This window comes from Takifugu flavidus, chromosome 5 (assembly GCF_003711565.1).
Source record: "Takifugu flavidus isolate HTHZ2018 chromosome 5, ASM371156v2, whole genome shotgun sequence".
Classification (NCBI taxonomy): Eukaryota; Metazoa; Chordata; class Actinopteri; order Tetraodontiformes; family Tetraodontidae; genus Takifugu; species Takifugu flavidus.
In genome coordinates, this window is record NC_079524.1 from 10,830,940 (window position 1) to 10,847,005 (window position 16,066).

Sequence of the window (16,066 nt, forward strand, 5' to 3'; positions counted from 1 at the left end):
TTCCAGTGCGTGTCTACATTCTGCTGGCCATTTTGTTTTTCTTTTTTATTGCAAGCTGATGCAGAAAACTCCCAGAGTGCAGATTAAATTATCTGCAGCTTTGTGTAAACTGGCGTGCACGGTTCAGTCCTCAGAGACAGATTATTGAGTCTTCCAGGGAGCAATTAGGCTGGAGTTTTCCCATGTTGGAGGTGCTGCGTGAGAGCATGAAGCGCTGTCAGCAGCGTGGTGGTCAAATAAAGCTGCTCAGGTCACCCTTTCATTGCTGTGAGCCTCACACTTCTTCAGGGATGGATAAATAACACTCTGGCCACACGGCACTAATTACAATTAACAGAAGTGTTATTACACAGATCAAAAGTGTGAAGCGTGATTGCTGTTAGCATACCTCCCGAGGCCTCACATGTTACATTAGCGTGTACAGTAGGCCGGCTAACAGATGGACAGTATGCAGGGAAAGCTTGTTCCACATCCATCGTTCCTCAGACATAAATTAATAATGTTGCGTGCTATAATGCGCTGCAGAGGCCATGTTAGGCAATTCAGAACAAGGTCAGCCAGTTAACAGGTGCCGTGCACAGCGGAGAAAAGCCTTACAACTGTCATCAGCTGACAAATCTGTTGATTTTTGATTAGAAAAGGTGACAATTAAAAGACTTTTAATTATTCCTAGAGGGCCGACAATTTCTGCATTAAACACATAATATTTCTTCTCTTTTACAAGATGTTGTGAATTATTTATAGGAGCCCATTATTCTCAGATGGAAGAAAAAGCTGTTGTGTTTGTGATAACCTCCTGCCCGAGTTGCTGCGCGTTACGGTTTATTTAAACTTTGGATTAGCAGCATGTAATCCCACATAAACCACAAGTTTGTCGTTTTAGTACCAAATAAATCAATTAGGGTTTTTTTTCTTTCATAAAACTGTTTTAGTATCATTTATTGTCATTTTATGGATTAATAAACAATGCACTTTTCCTTTCTTTAATTTGTATTTGAACTTTTTAACCAATATTTACATTCTGTGTTCTGTATCTGCTGGACTGAATCTGTAGTGTCACAAATTCCATCTACAAACAAATGTTTCCATCCGGGACCTTTGGTTGATATTCTGCTGGACACGTAATCCTTATCTTCCTTTCAGCACCATAATCCCTTCTTCCTTTAATTTCTATTCACTGAGCATCCACCTGCTTGGGGACCTCGGCCCCCTCCAAGCTGCCCTGTCCACCTGCCCCCTGAAGCCCCCCTAAATCTCTCTCTCTCTCTCACACACACACACACACACACACACACACACACACACACACACGCACACACTGCCCCTTGCACTTGATACCCCCACCCACCCCCGGCTGCTTGCTCAGCTTAACTTCCTCCTGCTGTCTCAGATGGAGGAACTGACACAACCTTCATCCACAACCTTCAGTCCTCGTCACCACTGTTAGCTTCACAGACCCATAATAACAGTGTCATGATCTGGCTGTAGGAAACAGACCATAAACAGTGTATTTTACAGCTTCCCCCCACTGCCGCTGAGAGAACATATCAAATACCACGACCAGGACTCTCTCCCAGTTACACATCTATCTCTGCACCGCCGTCGGCAGGCCGGTCCACACCAGCTTTTATGGGGGAGCTCTCCTCACGTCCAAGTTCAAGCCGCTACCTTTACACCGTCCCATGGATTCGACGCCTTCAATATTGGCGTCCTTGTTGACGCCGCCTGTCTGACTTCCTGTTTTGTTCCTTGATCAGCAGAATGCTGCGCTCACATTTCTACTCAGCGTCCAGAGCAGTTTTTTTTTTTTTATTATCTGTGTTAAACTAGCGGGTTTCCTGCTGCGGCTGGCGGGCTGCCAAACCCCAACCAACCCATCGCTACGCCCCCAATGCAACCAAACCTCCGACTCAAGACCCCTCCCATCCTGAAACACACAACGGAAATTTCCAGGGCCTGTCCACCCGAGACCGTGCCCCCACCCTGTCCGGCGACCCTCTCCGCCACCCAGACCCCTCCCCCCACAGCCTGCACCCACCCTCGCCTCAAGCCCAGTGGGACAGGGAGCAGCGGGGAGGTGAAGGGCAGCCTGTCGGCACCAATCAGCCACCTTCCGCTCCTCAAATCTGCCCCCAGACACAAGAAGCACTCCAGTGTGTCAATATTAAGATGGAGGCACTTTGTTAATCAACTATTCTGACGAGAAAAATGTAACATTTCCAGCATCTTACTGGGGAGGATGTGATTTAAGGTCAAGGAGGTTGTGTTGAATCAGGTCAGTTCACAGCCAGGCAGACAAAAATCAGGCAGCAAAGTGTAACAACTGACAACAAGAACGACAAAGAAGGCCAAGAATTCTGAGCTTTGGATCGACAAAAACATCTTGAGTGGCAAATCGCTGCAATTTGTAAACTTTGACAGCTGATTAATACAAATAGAACAGACGCAGAGAAACACTGCAACGTATAGATTATGTAATAAAAGAGCAGCAGGACAATAATGACAGTAATAAACCAACTTCACAGTTTCAAATGGGCCAGAGTTAACTTTGAAGGTCTTGGTAATGTCTCTATTAAACAATGAAAGGGTGTCTGTCGGGGGCTAATAACCTATTTATATTATTTAAGAATAATAATGTATGAAATACTCTCCGCTTCGTAAGGAAGCTGCATTACACATACATTATTCATCGGAACTAATAGTGGAACGGAGAGTCCCATTAGCATGCTAACAGACAGTAGCATTGCTACTCAATTCATTCATTACACAGATGAAATGATCTGACCTAACATGACTCCAACACATCCTCACCATATTCTAAATCTGAGGGACAAGAATGACCTCTGCTGGGGTGTGTAAAATTTGAAAGTGTGTGTAAAAGTAGTGGTCTTAACAAGGAGAGAAAAGGCCGTCGTCCTCTTTCAACCTTATAAAGCAGCATGAGCGGGAAACTGCCGATCCGGGTCGTAACAGTTCCTCCGCAGAGGTTTTAATTTACTCCCGGACAAGCAGCACGGCCTCTGTTGTTGTGGTATCCTGGCCCCCCGCCCCCCGGGCTGCCTCTCCAGTCCTGCAGCTCTGCAGTGTTTGCAGAGCAGGATGCGCGGCAGACAACAATGCTGCCTCCAGAACTCTCTCACAAACACACATTCCTGTGGGCCTGCTGCTGCTGGTGGAGGTGGCGGCGGCGGGGGAACTTAACCTCTGCAGCTCAACAGGCTTTTGTCCCGTGCCCCCCCCCCACCACCTTACATCCCTCCCGACTGCAGCCCCCCCACCACCCCAGCCACCGTCTTTGACACAACAAGCTTTTTTTTTTCCCACAGCAGAAAGGGAACACGAAGACCCCTTTTAATTGCTTCCATTAAGATTCGGAAGCGTGATTGATGTTTTTAAAAAAAGAAAAGGGGGGGGGGGGCAAAATGCTGGTTCCTGGTTAATGGGCGAGCCAACAAATGGCCTTGATTTCATCAATATAAGCCATGCAATATATATTAAAAGCGGTTCAGTTTGCAGCCATCTATATTAATGGCAGCACTTTCAGATTACTGCGGGGTAATGAGGGCAAAAAAGTGTACATTTCCATGAAGGATGATCCCTCCACGGTTGCCCTAAATTGCATTAGAGGGGCAGTAATGATCAGTGTTGTTATTATGTAAACGCTGGTGAATCGGTTAATCATTCAATACGCTCTCTAATTGAATAATTAAATTCTGCCCTGTGTAAAGATATGCTGTCTCACCCCCCCGGGCTGGCAACCAGCAACAGATGGAGCGGGTTACGCAATCACATGGATGGAAATTAGGCTCGCCGACAACCCGCGTAGGCAAGGGGGACGAGAGTCCCGAGGACCGGGTTGGACAGGTGGCGGTGACGGAGGGCCGAGCGAGCGCTTCCTGGGGAGGCAGATGACAGGAAGCTGCTGCGGAGAGCGTGGGTGGTACCATCCGACCACGGACACGGGCCCTGCCTGGAAACAGACATCAGCAGAGGAGACAACAACAACGTCTCACTGAGGGACACACAACCTCTTACGGACCGATAGAAACCTGGAGCAGGGGTGCACGTCCCTGGGGATTGAAGCCAGATTGTGCCAAGCGTGGGTTGTTGGATGCACGTGCATGGCAGGAAGCGGTGCACCGGTGTTCCAGAGGAAACCATTAACCCACAGGTCCATGAGCTGGAGCCTGAGGAGAATCTTCAGCATGACAGAAATCCTTAGCAGCGCGGCGGAGAGACAAGGCGCAAATGAACCACCAAAAGGGATGAGAGTGGGAGGGACAGGAAGCAAATATGTGCCCGCACACACAGGAAACGCACCCTGCAGTATCTCAAAGGATCAAAGATACCGCTAACAGAAATGATGTACAGCCACCACGCTACATTCACAGGACCAAGCTGACATCGGCCACGCACGCTCGCCGACAGCCCGGGGCCCCCGGAGGCGGTCGGGCCCCTTCCTGACCCTCACAACAGACCCTTTAAGTGCAGCGCTAGGCCTGCAGGGAGGTGAGAGGTCATTAATAATGGCTCCATTTACTTAACACAACCCCAACACCTGCCCATTCATCACGGCTGACCCGCGTGGGCCCGGCCTGTTCCTCACACCCTGCAGGTCTCCATCAGGTCACCTGCACCTCTTTAACACAGGTAGAGCTGGGGAAGACCTTCACGCGTCGCCAGCCTGTGATGTTTGAGCGCAGCGGAACAATAATGAAGCAGCATAATAAATGATTCCATGGAGTGATGGAAGATAGGGCCATTATCGCAGTTAATTGATGATAATCCTTTCAGAAGCCCCCTTTTTTCCCAGGGCTGCCCTCCTGGATAATCCCCGACAGGAAGCTCTGGTGAAAGCACGTCTTTCCTCCGTTAATCATCCACCTGTACGGGCTGTAAACGACTTTATCTGGCTTTGGGGCCGGAGCAACTGTGGCGCAAAGTCATTCCGGAACACCTGAAATGCAGGAGGCGTCAGGGCGCGGTCAGCACTCCAGTGGGCTTTAATAATTCAGCTTCTGCCCCGAGCTTCCAGCATGGGGGCAGAATTGATTGACTGATTTACTGGTTTAATTACTGACTGATTTGGCCCCTCATAGATAAAAGTCGACAAAACAAGCAGCCGGTTTTGGCCGGAGCCAGCAGGGGAGGAGGGAATCTTTAATCCTATTTGTGACTTTACTCTAACGCGCTTGTGTTCATACACTCAATGTTTATTCTGTACATTGACGCCCTCTCAGGTCCTCTCGCACAAGCGTGGCGTTGTCCTCGGCGGCTTCCAGCCTCGAGGCTGAACACAGAGCTCCTCTTCAGGGATTCCTTCAACAAGCAGCCATACTTCTTGTCTTCCAGTTGCCATGGCGCTCTGCCTCCTTCCTCTGGAGAGACGGTATTGATGATGTTGGCTCTGCAGCTCGGCTCAGGACCGCTGCAGTTCAGCTCATTTGGACTAATGGATTCAGAGATCTGTGAACGTTTAAGACTATTCCAGCTTTTCCACACGAAGCCTGTGCAGCAGGTCAACCGACAGGCGCGTCCGAGCCCGGAGGGGATGCCTGTGTGCTGGAATGTGAAGATTTCAGCAGGTCATGCTGCGTGAGGGAGGGGTTTCTCTTTATGGATGAAAAATAACCGATCACAAAAGACTCATACAGTGATATTCTGGAATAAAATATAACATGTAACCCGCAGGCATGTGGCAACACTCTACAAATAGTCTCTATCAAAAGACAAAGGGAAATAATCTCATCAAACACAAAGGTTTGGACAAAGCAACGTCTTAAATACAATGATTAATCACGCTGTCCCGGCTGAATTTATCCTCCGTGTGATTTTCCTGAGTAAACGCGAGAAGCGCAAACGTTGCTAACTGTCATCTGAATCAGTCAGAGATGTTCAGACATGCCCGGACTCTGCAGCTGTCTCAACGTTACTGGGAAAAAATAGTCCAGGGTAATCGGAGCGAACGTCTTTCATTATTATGCAAATATCTGACATAATGGAGGTCACCGGTCAGGCCCACATCAAAGGAAATACAGACGTCTACCTCCGTGACAATCGGATTCCTTTAAATCTGATCTGTCTGCATTAATCAGACTGCTACAGAAAAAATATTAAAAGAGGGGGTAAAGAGAATCGATGCAGCAGGAGCAGGATTACACACATCGTCCTCGTCAAAAACCTGCTGCTTCTGCTGACAGGTCTGGCGAGAAGCGATGGCAGCATGTTTTCTCCTCCCCTAAATCGATTCTAGTCAACACAATATGAAGAAAATCACCTCGCATCCTCCCGAATGCTTCTTCGGCCTGTCCCAGCAGACGTCAGGTGAGAGGTGGGGTCACCAACATTATAATTGGGAGACTCGGCCTCTAACAAGATGCAGGTGCTGCATGGAAACCCAAACCAAAAGCAGCTTGAGGGTATCTTGTTGTTGCCCTGCCTTTGTTTGTCACCCCTCCTGCTGCCTTTATCTCCACGGGACGGTGCCGAGCGCCTCAGAGCATCGATAATAGGGGAGTTACAGCATCGACCCGCGAATGGGCCAAGGCAGCGGGACAACTTAATACCATTCAGACACTAATTAACTAATTAAAAGACCAAAGTCTCTAAATCTGGGAGCACAAACGGCTGATTACGGCTCTTTGTGTCGCTGCAGAAAGTGCTCATCAGTTTAGAATGAACCGTAAAATCAGGAGTACAGCGAGTGTGAAATCTTACAGCTCAGCCTGGATTTATCAATGAGCTCCGCGCTCTTATCGCCGACAGCGACACGAGCACGCAAACGCCCAATTGAGAGGGGTCTCGTCAGCCATCTCCCTGTGCGGAGGAGCTGCATGGGTCAGCGGTGAATCGGGGCCCACAAGGTCAAACTCGTGAAGCTGGGAAGTGAAGGCGGGAAGAGAGAAAAGATATAGAGCAGGGGCAGCTTCAGTGGAAAGAAATGGACTCCATTTTTGTAAGTCCTCTTTCCAGCTGTCAGCCGTGCTCCCCCTGTCCCATGGGGGGTTGCCACGGTGATAGGAGGCCACATGTCTTGGGGGCGTCGTTTCTGGTCAAAGGAGCCCATTGTTCTTGTGTTAAGCCGTCCTCAGTGTGCCCGTCTGCCAGGGACGGGGGTTGCCGCTTCACACCCCTCACAAAAACACAGTCCACACCCTGTTGTGTGGAGGTGCAGATGCACAAAGACCCACACAAGTCCTAAAATTTAGTGAGGGGGGTGGCCATAACTCAGCCAAACAACTCTATGGAGGCAAACACACGCGTGTATAATAACTTGTCTTATCTCCTCTCCTGATATCATCCAGTGACCCCTTTTAAACCTTAAATCAATAGCTGCAGTTCTACTGTTTGGCCACCAGAGGGCACACCACGTCTACCCACTGTTGCACACCCATTAAAGAGATTTCGTCCATCATTTGTCTCCGGAGCGAACCCAGAGGAGACACTCAAAGCCCAGAAAACCTCTGGTGTCCTTCAGACGATTGACTCTGACTAGATGCAAAGATGGCGGGGAGTCAATTATGTGGTGATGGAAAGATTACAGCCATGCATCATTCTGGGAGCCAATTTTCCAATGTGAACTGAATGTGAAATTCAATTTGTTAGCGTCCCTTTCCCTGGCAGATGGAAGTGGAGCTGATTTGAATCAGACACCATCTGAATCTGAGGTGAGGGGTTAATTTTCCTCGTGTCCCATCACGTTTGAATTTAACACAGCTCGATCATCATCGGTGGATGCTGGATGGCTTTTTTTATTATTGGGAATGGTTAAGTCACAACTTCGGTAACTAAGTTTTTAAACCTGCCAAGGTGACATTTAAACAGCAGGAAACAACTTATTTTGATGTGATGCAACATCCTCAACGAACGCACGTTAAAATCCAACTATTAAAACTCATATGCACGGAACAAAAATGCAAAAACATAAAAACAATTTGAGATGAAGGAAGCGATACAGTCAGCCTCATCCATCCAACAAAAGCAGATATTGGCTCTAAAAGGCTCGATACAGAGACTTTGGAGGATGAGAGTGAAGATGCTGCGATTACCAGCCGAGTGGCTGAGTATTGATCAGGTAGTGGCCAGAACAGATGATTTGGCTCTCCATGTATTGACTGTCTGGGTTAGTGGAGGGAAACTGGGTACAAATTACAAGTCTGTTCTAATAATTCACAGGAAACAAAGTCATCAATATTTTAGTCAATGATCTCTGGATGATCATTACTCTTATAAAACACAGGGAGGGTATTAATAAAGTCCATTGGGTTAGAGTCATGTCTCCTCAGAGAGTAAAGCAGCACTGAGGCGGCGGCTTCTGGTCCTCCTGCGCACCTCCCTGATGGAGTCTGGAGAGGTGCGGGGCAGCCAGGCGAGCCCCGCACTGCTCTGGCCTCTGCCACTTTGATTCCTCAGGCTGCGACGCACTGAGCGCTGCCCCCTGGTGGCCACAGGCCTGAATACATCCTCCAGGTTGAAGTCGCTCTGCCAGGGGGCCAGATCCACACTGGCAGCTCCCCCCTTGTCCGGGCTCTCCGAGCTGGACAGCTGGATGTGCTGCTGGTCTAACTGGTCTCCCTCCACAGCTTTGCAGCCTGTGTGGGGCTGCAGGGCATTACCAGAACTCCTCCTGCCCCGCTTGACTTTTCTCTGCCTTTCATTGTCAGAGCTCTCAGCTGAAGGTGGACGGGGTGAAGAGGCTGCACGCAGAGCGACGGTACCTTCCAATGTAGCATCAGAGACGGAGCTGCAAGTTTCCACAGAAGTTTGATCCAGTGTCGGATCAACCACTCTAGGTTCAGGCTCAGTGTGTGCGAGGGGGAGTTCCCATGATGCTTCAGGGGTCGCAGCCGTTTGTTCTTGACCTTGCTCAGCCTCCGTTTCTCCCGCAGTCACCACATTGAGCTGGACATCAACGCTGGACCTCTCCTCCAGTCCTGGCTGGTTTTCGTCTGTTCCCATGGCGATTTCTGGAGCGCAGCGATCACCCACGGAATCTTCAGACCGTTTTCCCGGCACAGCAGCTTCAATCTTCAAGTTCAAGTTGGTGTCATCATCTGAAGCCAGTGGGAGAGAAATTCAATCCAGCAAATATACAACACCCAGGCCATGGTCTATACAACAGGATCATTGTTTCCAGCATGCTACCTGTGCAGCCCTCAGACTTGCTCTCTGTCACTGGAGGCTGGCGGATGAAGGAACGCCTCTCCTTGATAGGGCTCAGGGTCGGGTTCTTGGAGGCGTATGCCCGCGAGCTGTACAGGGAGCGGTCCACCTCTTTGTTCCACTTGCGAGTAGCCACTGAAGCCTGCAGTGAAAACACAAAACCCATTTGTTTGTCTGTAAAATCTCCTCTGTGGGGATTTCTTATCAATAATGGCAATATTTTTGAAAGATCTTCTTTTGTGGTTCTCTTCTGTTGCAACACATCAATGAAACACGGGTGCAGAAAAATGTCTTATTTTGCAGGAGCTGTTTACAGTGTGTGATCCGTATCAGAGTAGTGTCATATTTACGAAAACCCTTTTTATTTTCATCCATCACAGCAACCCTCAGCCTTCTTTTGTTTTTTTCCAACTTGAGTGAGATGTTGAAGCTCCGTCAGAAAGCAAACAAATGTGTTCCACGCCTCACCTTAATCTTTCCACAGGCCATTTTGGCAGCAGAGCGTAAGGTCCTCGTCACGGGTTCCACCTCCTCTGACTTCTGAGGGACAGGAGTTGGTGTCATAAGGGACAAGACAAAACTCCCTTTTCTTTTCTCATACGCAAAGTGGATGTACTCATGCTTACGTAGGGATCCACTGTTATTAAAGGTCCCATGACATGTTGCAGAGGCGTTGATATAGGCCCCTAACTCTGTTTTTGAAGTCTCTCTTCCCTAATTAGGCCATGGTGCAACCATTAAGAGCCAGTTCCACAATGAGCGTTCCTTCGGTGTCTGCAGCTTTAAAGGGACTGACTGGGGGTGCGGCCTGTGCAAATATTTACACTGGATGGATCTCCAGGGAGAGCGGAGTGCTTTCACGCAGAGGCCGGCCTATGCAAATGACTCCCGTTATTACGTCACAATGGGAGCTGAATTCCAACAGCCTGTAGGAGCCCGGAATACGAGCGGGTGGGCTGCAGGAATCATGCAGGACTTATTTGCCTTCCTCATTCTCTGAGTTTGTAGGTGCACAGAGGACCCAAAAAACATTTTTGTCATGCCATGGGACCTTTAAATTGGAGATTGAATTAAAGCATATCATCACTCCTAATTGAAAGAGATGGGCGAGACGGCGAAACGGACCTCTTTCTTCCTGCTGTTGGACTCAGAGGCGCAGTCATATTCTGTCGCTGGCTGCTGCAGGTATAACAGGGAAAAGGAACATCCCAGTGTGAGCATGCTTAGAGAAAGCTGATACGAAGACTCAGGCCCCATTTACACGACTCTTTGGGGTAATAACGCAAAAACCTTTGTGGTTGTAGACCACACGTAGGTTTTTGTAGTTCAAGGCTGCTTGCGCATGAAAATTGCAGTTCACGGTTGCGGTGACGTGCTTCATGGCGCCTCTACTGTAGAGTAATGCTGTCGTGTGAACGGGGCCTCAATCTCAGATCTGAAGCTGAACTTGTCACCAGAAGAGCTCCTTTAAGAACAGAAGGCAGGACCTTTTTCCTTTTGGATCTGCGTAGGGGGGGAGCTCCAACAGTTGCTTCAGGCTGTGTCTCTGGTTCTGGTTGCAGCTCTTCCATCAGACTGATTGTATTGAGATATTTCTCACACTCTGAGAAGGTCAAGATCAAAACCGTGACTTTGAGACCTCTGACAATGACAACGGAGTCATAATGGAGTGAAAAGATGCTGGATTTGAGTGTAAATCTGGGCTTTCGTGCATACAAGCATAGAAAAACAAGTATTTTCACTGTGTGATAGAAGACGGGTCAGAGAAGCACCAGCACACAGCAGCAGTTCACCTGCTTGGATCTGAGCGAGAGCGTCCTCATAGAAAGCAGTGTTCAGGTTCAGCGTTTGGGCATCCATATATTCTGAAAGGACAACGGAGTGAAGTCTGGTACCCAGACAGAATTTTACAGAGGCTGTAGCTCAGAGATGAATAATTGATATCAAACCTTCATCAAGTGCCGTGAAGTCGAACTCCACTGTTGATGGGAAAACAATCTGAAAACATTCGAACAATAAAAAACACTCATTAAAAATGAATCAAGCATCGCAGCATTAAACTCAGTCGTGGGTTTTAAGTGCAGGAGGAGAAAAGCAAGGCACCAGAGCTACCTTCCCCTCCTCCTCGCCGTCTGCTGCCGCCGACTGCATGTGGGTCTCCGATGCTTCCAGCAGAGGAGAGGCTCCGAGCATGAAGGGGCTGCAGGGGTCTGGACTAGCATGTGACACATCGGAGTCACTCATCTGTGGCGTCTTCAGGGCCGAGCGCAGCGTGGCGCCTCCACCTGGCGTCAGTGCTTGGGCTGGTGTGGCCCCCTTCCTTAATGGTGTACTGGGAGGCATGGTCTTATCAAAGACCTCGGGGGAAAGCGGACTTCCAAAGTGCACGCTCTTTTTCTTCACTGCTGGTTTTGCACAGAGTAAACACTGAGCATGTAAATATATTATCATTGTCACTAATTAATAATAAACAATAAATAATTATAACTGATTCATACGAGAAAAGAAGACTTTCGACATCTTGTGCAGAAGATATGGAACATTAATGATCACAACACACTGGCACAGCTCCTAAATAACCTAATTTTACATCATAAATACTGGCTATTACATATTTTTTCTGTCTGTAATAAGACCTTCCAAAGTACCCTTAGGCACAGAGGCAAAGTCAAAGCCTCTGTTTACCTGGAGGCTTGACGTCCAGCTCGGCAGAGAGAGGGGGGATGTTGTTGGAAGACGTAGGCTGGTATTCTAGAGCTGCTGCAGAAGTGCCAGGTGAAAGATCGACAAAGTCTTCAAACCCACACCCCTGTAGTTAGAGAGAACATGAGAGCCTAAAGTCAACAGGAGAATACCAGTCTACCCATTTTCAACAGTGGTCTAAAACAGATGCAAGTTAAATGTGGCTTTCAAGCCCGAGAGCATTAAACTCTAAAAAGATTACATTAAGTCTTGTAAGATGTTGAAAATAAAGAGTTTTGGCTATGGGGTTAATATTATTCCTTTACTCAGACGCAGAACTGTAGCCTTGTTTTTCCACTGCAGCATCACCAGACCCTGCCCTCTGTGGTGCACACTGAAATCACACAGGATTAAATTTCATGTGCACTTATGTTGCGGTCTGGCTAAAAGACTCGCCTGTTGACTCTCGGTAGGGTAGGAGGACCAGAGGTCAAAGAGTAGAGGAAGACTCGAGGGCGTAAGGTCAGACTGGAGCATCTCTGCAAAATCACAGGATGGTGATTCCGCCTGTGTAATACCTTCGTACGCTCCCTTTTCCATCTCCTGTGGATGTTCATTGAATTCACATTGTTTTGGCGAATAAGAATGCACTAGACTGCTGTGCTGCTGCTGCTTCTGAGAATAAACATCAAACTCTAGTCTGTAGCTAATATTGTAAAAGAAATATCTAAAACTTTAAAGTTTGGAAATGTCATGAGAATAGAAGTGAAGTGCCAGCACTCAAATCACAGTTTTGTCAAGTGTGTTTCTTTCTGTTTGGATGCTTGCTGCTGGAACATCCGAGTACACAGAGGTAAAAGCTTTTGGTTCAATTATTTATGGCAGTCAAGTAAGGTTCACAGTGGTTCAGTACCTCCTGATCCTCTGCACTCCAGGTGAACATAGGTGACACACTAGATGGGTAATTCTCCTTCTCCCGCTCCAGGTTGTGACCATCCCTGTCTGACAAACATGCAGGAAAAATAAATACATTAAGCTACACTTAAAAACAACTTTAAAGCACTTGAACAGATTAGGTATTTAAATAAAGGAAAAAAGAGAGCTGAGATAGATGCATTTAGATGATGTCACTATTAATCCAATGCTTCGGGTGGGTGACCCCAGCCATCATCGAGCACGGCTCCTGACGTCGATCTTAGACTGCAAAAAGAAACTATTAATCCCGTGGCAATGAGGCGGCCTCACCAGACAGATCATCTTCTGTCCTCATGCATCCTCCAGCGCTGCTGTCCTGCCTTGGCATTAGATTGCAAACCTGACTCTCTTCGACATCCATCAGGTTCTGGAACGAGGCCATCTTCTGCTTCAGTGTAGAGGCGACCCGCAGCTGGTTGGAACAAAATCTGACGAGCTTTAGTGTTGAGACAGCAAAAACAAACAAATCTCCTCAGTGATGCAAGCTGACAGGCGACAGACATCCAAAAATCACTGAAGGGGGGTTCTTACTGAGACGGCAGCATTTAGTGCAAAGTGTTCTTACATACGAGCAGGAAGAGATACAGCTGAGCTGATCAGAATTTTGGGTGACAGCTGAGGATGTCACAGCTCTGCTCCAGTCTGACTCCAGCTCCATGGATGGTTATCAAGGCTGGGACCTTATGCGAGAGCCTCTGTGATGTTCACTTCCAGCTGTGTAGTCAGTTATTACCTTCCACTGGATTTCAGAGTCAGATGGACTCATTGATCGTCTGGTGTTTTTGTCACATTTTTGGTTTTAAAGCAGAACATTCTCATCTCTGCTCTTGACAAATGTCCAAGCACAGTTAGCACCAGCACATTGCTCATTTGTCAATCTTGCTTATCAAGAAATATTTTTACAAGGCTGACATGAACATGCCACACAGAATTAGAGCACCAACTTATTTTGTTTGGCACAAATGCATAGTTGCTCTTACATTTCTAGAGTACCGGTATCACTATCCTGCCATCTCAACTGCCAAACAAGAGTGAGACATTTCTATAGTGACGGACTTATTTGAGGCGTCACAAGCGAAGCACCTCACCTCTGGAGATTGACTGGGTGATGCAGATTGTATCTTCTGTTGTGCCATGAAACGAATGAGGGAGTTTGTCTCTGGGGAGCCTCGGGCGCCAACGCTGGACTTCCGCCTGGCCTTTAGTTTTGCTGCACCCGATTTATCTGTTATGATAAAAAGAAAACCCTTTAACCACCAGTAAAAGCATGTCCCTCTAGGAAAAATACACATTGATTAAATAGGGTCGAGACTTCAGTTAGGGATACCAGAGCAAACAATTAACTTTTGTAATTGTCAGTTGTAACAGATACAAACACAAATTTCTCCAGATTTATTACAATTTCCTGGATCAATGTAAGAGCGGAACAATGTATAAAGAAGCTGTCACGAATGACCTTAAAGTTCCGTAAACAGAATGGAAACAGTCACGCAAGACTCCACCTTTAGCAGTTATTAGTTAACAATAAAGACGTGACAATCCGTCTCCAATGATGTATATTTCTCCCTATATGTACTGATTCTGACTGAAGTTAACCAATACCAGTAGATTATTGGGCTGCTGAAATATAACGTAATCGGGTTATACCAGTATATTGCTTTTGAATCAAGGATCCTTTCAACATTCAAAGATCACAGGACAAGGATCCCCTCACTTGTTGCTACTTTAACCCGCTGTTTGATTTTATTGTGTGTGAAGCAAGGCAGTGGCCAAACAGGCAGACTTCACAATAAAAGCCTCCAGAACCTCTCACCTTTAGGTGTTGCTGATGGGGTAAAACTCTGGGCACAGATCCCAAACTGACTGGTGGTCAGCTCAGGGGAATTCAACACGGGTGTGGAGCAATTTACAAGAGGAGATGAGTTTTCTGAGGACTCATTCTCTTTCTCATCATCCCCCACAGTCACGTCGTTCCCGTCCATGGTTGCTTTCTGCAGGGAAACGTTATATTAAATATGTATGGAAGGCGATTGAGAACAATAACGCATATAAACTGGAAAAAACTGTAAATAACAGCGGCGGACCATTGATATATGTAGGTTAGTTTCATTTAGACAAAAAATGGTTAATTTCGTATATTTCGTTCAAAAACGCATTGTAAATGTCCAAAGCTAGACAGTTTTCAGCACTAGTAATATTTTAAGTAGATAGCTGACACCTATTATTGCTTATTACAGCTAATGCTAAGCTATCTACTGGTCACTGCTAACCAACATGCGCAAAAATAATCTGACAGCTAGCGTCACGCTTACCTTATTAAATTATGGCAAAAGACAAGAGTGACGGATTCACACTTTACATCAAAACGCTTAAGTCTAAAAACCGCTCAGAATTTTACAATCGTTTACTCCTGTAAAATCCAGAGAGCCAAAAAGGCGATTCAAAACACCCTCCACACCAGCCAACGGATGCGTATGGATCCCTCCGCTCACAACTCAAAACTTGTCTGAAAAAAGAAGCTAAAAAATGAATCAAACCAAATTCTACGATTAACTAATGTCTTAATTACTACCATTATGTGAGAACGTGAATTGTGAAAAGAACTGTTTTTTCAAAAAAAATGAAATCGTGTTACACGCACAGGAACTAACTTCCGCTAAAAAGAACTACTTTATTATGAACTGACCAATTGCAACGCAGATCAACTCCCACGTGACCCAAAGTTTCAAAGGCGATCGTCTGCTTAAAGTTTTTTAATGAACTGAAAACTCTCATTTTTATTCAATTTACTTACTTTGTTTAATCTAGATACTTTTAATGGAATGCTGTGTTTTAATGGAGGTATGAGTTTTAGTTAAAATATGTTCTTTCCAGAAAATTGTGACATTGATGTAGCTAATAATAAGCGACACATTGTTGAAATGTATTCCTAACAGTTCATCTAGGTGTTCGTTTAAAAGAAACATGCATCGATATGGGTGAATTACAATCAGAATATTCAAGCTGCGGAGAGAAATGTGATGTTTTGCTGTGAAGCTGTGTGAGTGCATGCAGCGGAGCGGTGGCCTGGGGTGCTGCAGACTGTGGTGACCCTTTGCCCTCTCCCCAGCTGGGATTGATGACCACATCAAACATGCGGCTTCTTGTTTCAACACTGTCCTGGTTGATAGAATAGAATCCCACTGATGGTGTTTTGATGCACAAGGTTCAACCTCCCTTGCCGTAACTATGGAGAGTGTTTGATATC

At 46.8% G+C, this 16,066-nt stretch overlaps 1 protein-coding gene across 11 annotated transcripts; it reads right to left on the reverse strand.

Moving 5' to 3' along the window:
* Positions 1-7,731: 7,731 nt before the first annotated feature.
* cdca2 (cell division cycle associated 2) lies at positions 7,732-15,469 on the reverse strand. Of its 11 annotated transcripts, none has more exons than XM_057033666.1 (15): positions 15,132-15,469; positions 14,633-14,810; positions 13,908-14,044; positions 13,090-13,231; positions 12,758-12,846; positions 12,301-12,447; positions 11,848-11,971; positions 11,275-11,567; positions 11,112-11,160; positions 10,956-11,027; positions 10,650-10,765; positions 10,288-10,341; positions 9,631-9,702; positions 9,145-9,304; positions 7,732-9,053 (listed from the first exon to the last, which is right to left on the reverse strand). In XM_057033666.1, the coding sequence occupies exons 2-15, from the start codon at positions 14,799-14,801 to the stop codon at positions 8,272-8,274; spliced, it is 2,406 nt and encodes an 801-aa protein (XP_056889646.1). In that variant the 5' UTR covers positions 14,802-14,810; positions 15,132-15,469; the 3' UTR covers positions 7,732-8,271. The 11 variants fall into 11 exon arrangements, with proteins under 11 accessions (XP_056889646.1, XP_056889640.1, XP_056889644.1 ...); XM_057033660.1 differs by having other exon boundaries at positions 11,275-11,564; positions 13,090-13,255; XM_057033664.1 differs by having other exon boundaries at positions 9,631-9,699; positions 10,288-10,338; positions 13,090-13,255.
* Between the last annotated feature and the right edge of the window lie 597 nt (positions 15,470-16,066).

Bases quoted from the DNA above. Each gene is read 5' to 3' on its own strand.
- cdca2 (XM_057033658.1), bottom strand. From the start codon at position 14,801: ATGGACGGGAACGACGTGACTGTGGGGGATGATGAGAAAGAGAATGAG. The intron at 12,847-13,089 runs GTGAGGCCGCCT...CATGTTTGTCAG, and splicing joins GACAGAAGATGATCTGTCTG to ACAGGGATGGTCACAACCTG. The intron at 9,054-9,144 runs GTAGCATGCTGG...CACTGGCTTCAG, and splicing joins CAAGTCTGAGGGCTGCACAG to ATGATGACACCAACTTGAAC.